Consider the following 10,730-nt stretch of genomic DNA (forward strand, 5'->3'; position numbering starts at 1 on the left):
ATGCACGGTTTTTCTAAGGCAACTTCAAAAGCTGGAGTTTTACCCCCCCCTCACACACACACACACACACACTCAAGAAACAAGGGCTCTGCGGCGAGGCAGGCCATCCAGCGACGGAAGATCGTTTTCACGAAGAACTCGGTGTTCATGTTGGTTGGTTTCACGTGAGCAGCGGTAACGTACACGAGCACAACTTTGAGACTGTAACATAAAGCAGAATTGTATTACTGACAATTCTGTGGATACTTTGAATCACAATTTCGACTGTAAATAATAAAATCTGAAAAACAAAAAAACAAATTACCATCGTTTTTAGTTTATTTTGGTTTTTCCATTTCGGGAATTTAAGAACTATTTCCAAAATCTGATTTGCAGCCCTGAGACCGCTGCGAGTTGTGGGATGTCACGGAAACCTATGTGGGGCAAACATTTTACTGAATCGATATGCAAGATCACCTCAATGGACGATGCCACGCCGACCGCGACTCGCACCTGCACACCTTTAGCTGTGTGGCGGTTCCAGATGTGGTAGCTATCTAATGCATCCAAATACCTGGATGTGCTGCAAATGGCTAATATACAAGCTAGAGAATATGCGTATCGCTGTTCCAGGTGTTTCTTGGGTTGGAATAAATGCGTCAGCAGGATAAATCTACTCTCAAACCTCTTGTGTGTGCAGCTAGGCGATAGCAGCGTCTTGACGATTGTGCAAATGTGTGCAATTAGGTGCTGTTTGTATGTAAAAGCACATGACAGTCATTTTAAGTGCAACACAAGTTCACTTCCAGAAACTCTGCATCTTTCCACGATCACTTTCCACGGATTTGAGAGAGAGCGCATGCGTTTGTGTGTGCATGCAGGCATGAGCACGCCAGTTCTCGCATGCCTGTGAATGTACTGAGCTGCGTTGGCCTTTTTCTTGCGGTCTGAAAAGTCTTTGTGAACGTGAAAGGTCTTTTCTGCGTGTCTCTGTCTGTCCTCTGGGACCTCTAGAAGATGCTTTGTCTTCTGTTCTTTCCTCGAGCTGCAGAGACGCAAAAGATTGAACCCTTATTTAGAAACTCAGATTATTCACCAAAAGAAACAGACAATCAAATTTATTTTCAGAGAAGTTGGAGAGAATTTTCCCCAGGTTTTCAAATAGGATGCTAAATGTTAGCATACATTTAGAGTCATAAAGTACTTGAAGAGCTAATTAGAGGATATAAATGTCAGTAATATCTTGAATTCTGTTTTCACTTCCGTTGAGAATTGGCTTTGTGGTATTTGTGTCAGAGGAAAATAAAAAATAAAAAGAGCATTGCCTTGCAAAACATTGCTAATTAGGAAAGAACATTTTCAGACAGCATCTCAGATGTTGTGGTCAGGAACAGGATGTGCCGTGAAAGAACCCGCTAAACTTTAGCAAACAAGATAAAGCATTTTTCAACAGCATCTCTTATCATGCAAATGTTCCCGAGCCAACTTCCACAGAACCAACCTAAAGGCTGGAACACTGAGCTGCGGTGACCCGGATCCTTCTGCAGCTGCAGCTCTCTGAGGGAAAACACCGACGCAGCTGAAACAAGCGGGAGAAAGGACCACTTAGAAGTACAGGAAAAAAACTATCTCGGTGTTGATCGATCCTTTAATGCATTGTGTATTTAAAACACCTCTTACAGTACAGCTAGGCCGATATTAGCACATCAATCAGATCAGAAATGTTCTCGCTGACAATAAAAGGTGCTTGCGTCATTGTGCTCCACTGGAGCAGCAGCTAACACCAAGAAATAGTTCATATCTAGAGACGGCTTGCTTGCTTGCTCGCTAAGCTAACAAGCTCTTTTACAATTAAAACTGTGCTTTCCTCTGACCGCTTTCAGGAGGTTTGTATTTAAAAAATAACAGAGATGAGATAACAAAAGATGGGCTGGCGACGCGTCCGGGGTGTGCCCCGCCTCTCGCCCGTAGCGGGCTGAAACAAAGAAGTTGTGTCATGAACAGGCTAAATGCTAATGATGGGAATCGAACACAAATGTAAATAAGATGTAAAAAGGAGCCACATTGGTAGAAAAAACAAATCAACACACCACAGAGTTGCTGACCTCGGATACGTTTGGTCGTATCCGAGGTCAAAGGTCACTGTAAAGGTGTTCACAGTGTAAATGTGTGTCTTACTGTCTGCCAAATTGTGAATGTGATCTCCAAGACTTGAGAAGTAGGGGTGTCGCAGAGACGCCTCGGCGGAGATCCTGCTCCTGGTGTCGTACTGCAATCAGAACGCAAACGCAGATGGTCAGGAATAGCTGACGTCCGATCGATGGAGGCCATTGTGCTTTTGTGACATACCAGCAGCAGAGCAGAGAGCAGGTCAATCCCCTCTGTATCTAACCTGGGGGGGGTAAAGATAGAACAACACACCTGAGATGAAGGTAAATGCCGAGAGGGCTGAACTATTTATGGTTAGACTAAAAGTCAAGGAAAAAATACAAAGGACTGGTTGCATAGCGACAACCACAGCTTCACTGAATATCAGCAAACATGGCTGAGTTCCATTAAGTGCCACAGTAACAGCGACAGCGCCGCAGGGCCAATGGCAGGGCCAATCGTTACACAACCGGCGGGCTTCCTGCTGCGACGTTAAAATGTTTGTTCAGCAACCGGTATCGACCGGTTCTTTAATAGAATGGTGGGGGCGGGGAGCAGGAGGAAGAGTGGGAATCTTTGTATCACTGAACCATAAAAGCTTGGAACATAGAATGGTCAACATCATTCCTGCTGTAGGGTTTTACCAAACCCTCTTCCGGTTCTTGTTCTCCGTAGTGGGTGCGTATTCAATGAGGAGAATGCGGGTTAAGATTAAGACATTTATATAATTAACAGATCAGTACAATTAGTTCGGATATCAGCGCTGAGGTTCGATCCTGCTCCATGTGTCTGTCTCAGGTCCGAACAAAGGGCCGCTCTCCGCGTCCGTGTCTTTCTATGTCCATGAGTCCGTCCCCCTCAAGGTGGGTTGTGCCCCAGCCAATCTAAGCCCATGTTTATCTGTGTTGTGTGACATCACTGTTGTGATGCGTTCAATTGAAATCAGTCATTACAATAACAAACTAAATGTGGTGCGTTCCTAGTGGTGTCGGCATGTAATTACGTTGTGGAATCCCATCTAAATACGGAAATTCCCTACACTGCTGAGCATCAGTGCGTTCGCATCGACACAGAGCGCATGTTCACACGCTGACAATAGCGATTAGTTAATTAGGAGACGAGCTTATTAGGAGACAAGCCGAAAGTACAGGAACAGATTAGCAATTAGCTCAAAAGCACGACAGCGGCCGAAGTACAGGAAGTTGGGGTTACCTCGGCACGTGGTTGATGAGAGCTTGAGGTTTGTATTGGGGAAAGAGGTACGACCTGAACTCCTCGTTGCTGCTTATCCCAGGCCAGGTCTCTTCTGTTGGAGTCCCTGCAGACAAAGGCAGAAGCGTACGAGGAAACATCGCCTCATTTCAGCCGTGTCGATAATGCGCTGCTTTCATACCCATGAGCCTAAAGATTAGGTGTAGCTCCTCCTTCACCGTTGCACCAGGAAACAAGGGACGCCCTGTCGCCATTTCATAGTGGATGCAGCCCACGCCCCTGGAGGCCCAGAGGGGACACAAAATAGCTCAGGTAAGTCGATTGTCTTGTTAAGGAGGTGGCTGGCCAGAGCTGTGCAGGCTTTCACAGCATCCGATTGGATATCAGCAATCTAAACTCAAGCCTCCTACCAGGCTACCAAGAAGCGTCAATCGTTTATCCAAACCTGAAATGTCATTTTCGTCTACGGTCCAGTTAAAAACCCTAACATTCTATCTAATAAATATATTCATCATCATCATCAAACATTAGGGACCTGCATGGGGAAGGGAACGTTATCAATACTGTAGTACCCACCACATATCGATGGGTGTGGAGTATTCCGTAGATCCCAGCAGGACGTCAGGGGGCCGATACCACAGAGTCACCACCTCATTGGAGTAGGTCTTGGTGGGGACAGACTTGGCCCTTGCCAGACCTGGACGACAAAAGAAAGCTCCTGGTTTAACAATGCAGAACAACAACAACAAAACCGCTTCAGCAAACCAGATTTGTGTCAATGACTTTGACAGTGAAGGTCAGACATTTTGGAGATAACGTCAGAGAGGACAGACTTCAATGGTTTGGACATTTCCAGAGGAGAGACAGGGACTATATCGGTAGAAGGATGCTGAGGATGGAACTGCCAGGGAACAGGACTAGAGGTTGACCCAGGAGAAGATACATGGACGTAGTGAGGGAGGACGATGCAAAGGACAGGGTGGAGTGGAGAAGGTTGATTTGCTGTGGCGACCCCTCAGGGGACAAGCCGGATGTACAGTAGTCGTAGTCGCGTGTCTTATTCTGAAATTGTGCATCATATATTTGTGCAGCAGAGGGCGGCAGAGAGCGTCAGATCAGCGGCAGCAGCAGGAGAGGCCCTCAGCACCAATTTAAAATGAAGGAGAAGTTTGAATCAGGAAAGATAAGGAAGCGCTTTGTGTCTAAACAGGTACCGAATGAACCAATAAGACCCAGTCAGTGCAGCGGAATGGCACCTCCATCAGCTCACATGCTGTTTTAGTTCAAGCTGATGGGAAATACTGAGGAAATACTGGCTGATCTGCCCACTTCCAGCACAAAACTCACAGACGGACACAGTTGCTAGGATACAGGAAGTAAGGGTGCTAAAGTCATCAGGACAGCGCATCTCTGAGTGGCAGTAAAATATAATTGGACAGCGATCGTGACAGGAAACGAAAGCGTTTGCACCCTGACGACTTCATTAGCATTGGCTGATGCTCCATATGTCGGCTCTGGGCGAGCTGCGCCGGTCTTCCTACCAAAGTCGGCCAGTTTGAGCTCGCCCCTGTCGTTGATGAGCAGGTTCTGCGGCTTCAGGTCCCTGTGGAGGATTTTCCTCTTGTGGCAGTAGGACAGACCACGCAGCAGCTGGAACATGAAGATCTGCAGGAGCAAAGACATACGTCTCTTCAGAGGCTTGGGACTGTGAAAGGAACTCAGTCGGAACTTCGGTCATCCCAACCGTTCCAAATGTCTCGACAGCAGATCCAATTGTTACAGTTACATTGCTATATATTGCTTTTTCGTTGTAATACTTGATATGTGAGTAACATTATTTACGATCATGCTTTAACTTGTATTTCACAGAGATGACTTTCAAAAAAAACAATTTTAAGAAAACACGCAGAAGTTCACAACAACCTTCGTGGACTTTGGATATACCCAATAAATCTTCTGCTCCCACCTCCTCGCTTTCAGAACAAGATGAAACAGATGAAACAAAAAAGTGTTTGTTTGTCTGCCTCTAATATAATGGTGGTGTGTGATCGGCGCAAGCTAAGACAATTGGCTCATTCTCTGATTTGTGCCACCATTTCCAAAGAACTTTTCTATTTAGAGAATGTGAATCCACATCTTTGTTTCACGTCCAGGCCGGCATGACGGGCATGCAAAATGAGATCTGAATGACCAAGCAGCTACAAATGCTGGAGGCGTTGTGTGCTGCTTGATAGATGAATGAAACTTTATTGATCTCATTGGGAAGTTCTTGGGAATTTCTCTAAGGGGCTCCAGAGTAAAAAAAAAAGAAAAAAAAAGCCCATATTAAATAAATTATGGCTCTAAATTGAAATGAAATCCAGCATATGCATTTGCATCGATGCAAAGTCCTTCTCCCCTCTCAGGTGTTCCGTCAGAAGTGCCATTTGATCCCGCTGAGTCATCTCCACGCCGGCGTCTCACCTTGACATTATGCATACTCATCAGATTCCCGCAGTTGTCTAAGTACTGTTTAAGGTCGCTGTCCTGGAAGACACAACAGCCACAGCGTTAACACTGAGACCTATCCACGTTCCCGGAGCGTCGCGGACGTCACGCATCTTTCCGAACAGACTGAAGTGTCAACTCACGAGATATTCAAACACCAGAGTGAGGCAGAGTTCGGTGTGGATGATGTCGTGCAGCGTGACGATGTTGGCGTGCTTCAGGTTCTTCAGCAGGGACACTGTGTGGACGGAAGGAGGAGAAAGATGGATGAGAGTCGGGCCGTGCAGGAGGAAATACCACGAAACAGACCAATCAGACGAACGTGAAGCTATAAAAGAGCGTAAAAGAGACTTTGTCTGTGTCGATGAAACCGGGACAGGAATCGATTTCCAAGCAAATGGCGAGTCATCAGTCCACAGACGTCAATCTCAGTGGATTTACGGACATCAGCTGGGTTTAGCTGATTCCATTCTGCATAGCCAACCGGCGAATTGGATGCAGGAAGTGTTATTGAGTGTGGCGTGTTCTCACCCTCTCTGATGGCGGTGCAGGGCGCCCCCTCCTCGTGCTCCAGCCGGATCTCCTTTAGCGCCACCAGGTTCTCCGTCAGTTTGCTTCGCCCTTTGAACACCGTGGCGTACGTCCCCTGCGAACACAAACGCGCACTGCTGTCACCGGATGTTCTGAGTCTGGCACGAACGATGAGTCCTCCTCTTCCTCATCGTCACCCTCTGCAGACCATCAACATAAATCGAACCGGACGAGGACAGAGCCGCCACCATCATCCCCGAGCAGCTTCTAAAAGTTACAGCAACGTAATGGGATTATTTATTTGCGATTCGATTACTAATTTGTCTCGTTAGCATCGTAGCTCATCTTCCTCACTCGTCATCATCCCTCATATGCAAGCAGTGCAACGCAGACGCCATTGTGTGGTTGCATGGGTGCGTTGCTGCCGGCAGAAGGCACGGCAAATATTTTTCCGATGGAGAAAACAGACGCAGAAAAGGGATCCGACAACAGAAGCATCCTTTCAGCGAGCTCTAGATCTGCTGTCGGGCCTTGTGACCGAGACGAATGCATTCAGTCACCAATCATTCGGCGCAGCTTGAGGCGATAACTGGTCTCAGATAAAGGTTCTAAAGCCCATCCCTGCTCATCTGCAGTGTGAATGCACACTTGTTGAGTTCACAGAGCCCAATCAACAAAGCTCTCTGTGTCCTATCCACAGTTTACTCTCAGTTAACCAGAAAAACAAAATGAAGCATCAGCGTATCGATCATCATCCACCGGACAGGGGCTTCGCGTTTTTTATGATGCCATCCTGCGCTCCTTCGAGCTCCTGCTCGGCGGCTGCGGCCGTCACGCCAGCATCAGCTGTCAAAGCGAGTAATCGTTATTGACATACCTCACCCAGTTTTCCGAGCTTCACATAAGTCTCCAGTTTCCCGAATCCAATGTCAGACTAGAGGCGAGAAGGGGGGAAAAAAAGGCTGATGAAGAGAACCACCATGAACTGTGATGCATCAACTCATTCCAGCGTTCACAAACTCTAATAAATAAACAATGATGATGCTCTTGACTTTACTCAGAGGAGACCCTGCTATAAGTCCCTCCCATGGAGGTTCTAACGTAGAAGACAGAAGAGGACTGACCAGCGAAGCGCGGCGAGACATGCGGCTGACCGGTTGGCAGAGCTGCGAGTTTTCACTCTCCAGCTGTAATTTCTTGAGAAACTCTGGAGGCAGGCGGATGTCCACGGGCAGCGACATGCGCTTGCTGACATCCTGCAGCAAAAAACAAGCGCTCCTGATTATTTGTCTGTTGTGGATGCAGAATACATGGACTTTAGACGCTCGTACGAATCAATGGATTATAATTTCTAAATAAAAGATTCATTTTAGTCACAAAACTTTCATTAACCTTTTGCAAAGCATTTGAATATGAATCGTAGAAATCAGCTAACAGCTAGCATTTAAAAACAATTCCAAGTTCTTATTTTTTAATTCAGGGTTCTCTGTGTGTTGAAGCAGTTTTGAAGGTTTTATTTCCCTGTTTGCCTGCTTGTCACCACATATTATGCAGAGCGGACTTGATGCATGAGTCACCTGCAGATAAACCCCAGGATGGCTCCCTGGTATTGTCTGTTAGAAGAAGATTTCTTATTCTTGGAGGCCGCCGGCTCCTCTTCTTCCTCCTCAGATGGCCTTTTTGCTAGTTTACGGGTTGATCTTTTTTTTTGTAACTAATCACGTGATCAAGACGATTCACAGGTGAATTTTACGCCTGAGAAAATGTGGTCATTTTTCAAAATAAAACACCTGTCAGACTCTAATAATCAATACAATGGAAATGATATAAATGCATTCTCTCCGGCTCGACCCGCAGCTCGCTGAGCCTCTGCTACTTGCCTCCATGGAGAACCTTCTGTGCTGAGCCTTGCTGTGATAGTGGAGGTGGGATGGAGACTCAGCCCCCGGTGTTGTCGGTTCAGGGCTCACCGGGCTGGCGTCGTGAGAAGGCGGACCCAGCCGGTCTGGGGTCAAGCCTGGCGGAGGAAAGACACAATCAGAACCAATCCAAATCATCGATCATCAAACCCTGTGCAGCTGCACTTAGTTAGCAAGAGCTCTAACAACATTTGGCGTGTAGTTTCTGACCTCATCGCTTCCGGTTGGCATGTTTACATTGAGAATAATTACACAACGACATCGTCGTAGGATTTACCAACCATCGGAGTCTGATCTGGATCCAACTCTGATCCCAGATGGTCCGGAGTGTTTGCAAAAAAAGGGACAATCTGCTGCTGGGAGATGACAAATAATTAAACGACACACTTGCAGCTAAAACCAAATTTGTGGTGGAACCTTGGCAACCATGCTCCAATGTTGTGTGTGTATTCTGTCAAATTATTCTCACAGCTGCTGCAGACACACTTTGTTTAATCAGAAAACTACATTGGATCGGATCCTTAAACATTGGAGGGAGTGAGCCCCCTTTGTGGTTAGTGCTAATCACCGACCTTCAAAGCTGCACATCTGAGCGAAGGCCGTGCAAAACATTTTAAAAAGTTGCTCGCTGATCCGATAAGGGTTGAAGGTTCTTTTCTGTATTCCGTACTTGAAACGGGTTAAATAAAGACCTACAGGTGGCAAGTGAGGTATGGAGAAAACACTTAGATCCTTAGCGTGCCTCATTGAACGGGACATGTGCTTGATGTTTGAACGCCTCCTGTCGTTTCAGCTGCAGGTTTGATGTTTAAAGTGTTGCCCGTTTCACTGGCGTGTGTGTGTGTGTGTAAAGTGGATATGCAAAAGTGTGTTTGACTGACACCCTCCAGGGGTGTGTATAACAATCATACCCTCCCGACTTGAAGCATACGGTGCTTTAACTCCCTGTTTCCATGGGGACGACGGATAGCAAGGGAATCGGATCAGATCTATGCGCCGATGAGGAAGTACGGTAATACATTTTCCTTACGAAACTCAAAATGCACGCACCCATCCCATAAAACAAGCATTTACCGCAGCTACGGCACCCTTTTGATCTCTCGATGCTAATTACGGTCAATAGATGCAACGCTGTTATGACCACACACACACACACACACACACAATGTGTCGGATGTCAGACAAGGATGGATGCTGACTTCAGATTCCTCTGTGGGAGCCTGGCATTATTATTCCACTTGGCTGATGAGAGAGGAAAATAGAAACGAACGAGGCAGTGAAAGCATCGCACGCTGGTGTGAGGTAAACCCTCTGTCTCCCTCTCCTGTGTTAACACGTTTTAGAATGTGATCAGTCACATGTGGAAGCAGGTCTGATTCGGATGCAGCGCATCTTTACGCTTAAATTGCAATTCTCGTTCGCAAGGCCCGGCGGATCGCTTCAGCATCCCACACGATCCACTGTTTTGCATATTAATAATAAGCTTTATTTCTCCACTATCGAGCGAATGTGCATTCACATCAAGGTGCAGGAGCAACGTATTAACCAGGCGGCAGCTCCGCAACCTGAAAACGGACACACTGATTTATTCGTCAAAGTAAAACTATAGAATCTCCTGAAGCAGAGACGCTGACAAGCCGAATTCTGAATGCATTAATTTCCTTTGCATTATTTACCCCTACTTGCCCCCCTACCCCTCCATAACCCTTATTTCCCTTTGAAGCCCGCTGAGCCGCTGTGGCTCAGTTGCTCGCGGTGGTGCCAGCCAGAACCGGAAAAGCCCCAGATAATCTGGGTGGGCGGGCTTTTGTGTTCGGTATTAAAGAAGATTGGCGTTTCTTGCGCTCTATTAATAGAAGCGAGCTGCTCAGGGACAAAGGAAGCAAATTAAAGACAAGAAGTATCTTTAGTTTTCGCAAATCCCGCGACTCGCAAAGCGGAAAAAGCAGCAGAACAAAAATGATGGATGGATGGAGAATATATTCAATACATTTAACCTCTGCAGGGTCCTGCGGGGGGGGGGGGGGGGTCCTCACCCTGGGTGTGTCGGATGTTCAGCTGGTTAATCTGCTCGGTGAACTCGTTCTCCTCGATGGTCTCAGTCCGAGGAACAGACAGAGAGAAACGCCTTTTGAAATTCTTCATCTTGTTCATGATGCTGAGAAGCAGTTTCTGCAAGGACACACACACACACACACACACACACACACACAAACGATGATTTCCTGAATGCAAAACCTTCAGAAAAGTTACTTTTGTGAAAAACACAGCCGAGATTCACACGTTCCAGCCTGCATCATTGTCTCCATGCGCCTTTCATCCCAACGCCATTTCATTTCATAATGAGGCAGAGAGCAGCAGGAAGGAATCCGATCATTATACTCTGGTTACACAACCCCGGTCGGCCTCGCCGACTCCGTATTACTTCCACCCTTGTCTCCTTTCCTTTAGTGT

The 10,730-nt window shown here is 46.7% G+C and overlaps 1 protein-coding gene across 1 annotated transcript; it reads right to left on the reverse strand.

Annotated features, from left to right (window-relative positions):
* Nucleotides 1-989: 989 nt before the first annotated feature.
* LOC137916827 (cyclin-dependent kinase 18-like) lies at nt 990-10,430 on the reverse strand. Its single transcript, XM_068759792.1, has 15 exons — nt 10,313-10,430; nt 8,238-8,374; nt 7,482-7,613; nt 7,235-7,291; nt 6,358-6,472; nt 5,970-6,064; nt 5,803-5,865; nt 4,881-5,004; nt 3,916-4,036; nt 3,521-3,618; nt 3,340-3,445; nt 2,329-2,371; nt 2,158-2,248; nt 1,481-1,558; nt 990-1,024 (listed from the first exon to the last, which is right to left on the reverse strand). Exons 1-15 carry the CDS (start codon nt 10,428-10,430, stop codon nt 990-992), a joined length of 1,413 nt encoding a protein of 470 aa, XP_068615893.1.
* Between the last annotated feature and the right edge of the window lie 300 nt (nt 10,431-10,730).

This window comes from Brachionichthys hirsutus, unplaced genomic scaffold, assembly GCF_040956055.1.
Source record: "Brachionichthys hirsutus isolate HB-005 unplaced genomic scaffold, CSIRO-AGI_Bhir_v1 contig_1450, whole genome shotgun sequence".
Lineage (NCBI taxonomy): Eukaryota > Metazoa > Chordata > Actinopteri > Lophiiformes > Brachionichthyidae > Brachionichthys > Brachionichthys hirsutus.

Excerpts from the sequence above, each read along its gene's own strand:
- LOC137916827 (XM_068759792.1), bottom strand. The coding sequence starts at position 10,430 with ATGAACAAGATGAAGAATTTCAAAAGGCGTTTCTCTCTGTCTGTTCCT. Across the intron at positions 6,473-7,234 it reads AGCTCGGAAAACTGGGTGAG|GGGACGTACGCCACGGTGTT; the intron begins GTATGTCAATAA and ends TTGTGTTCGCAG. Across the intron at positions 2,372-3,339 it reads CTCATCAACCACGTGCCGAG|GTTAGATACAGAGGGGATTG; the intron begins GTAACCCCAACT and ends TACCCCCCCCAG.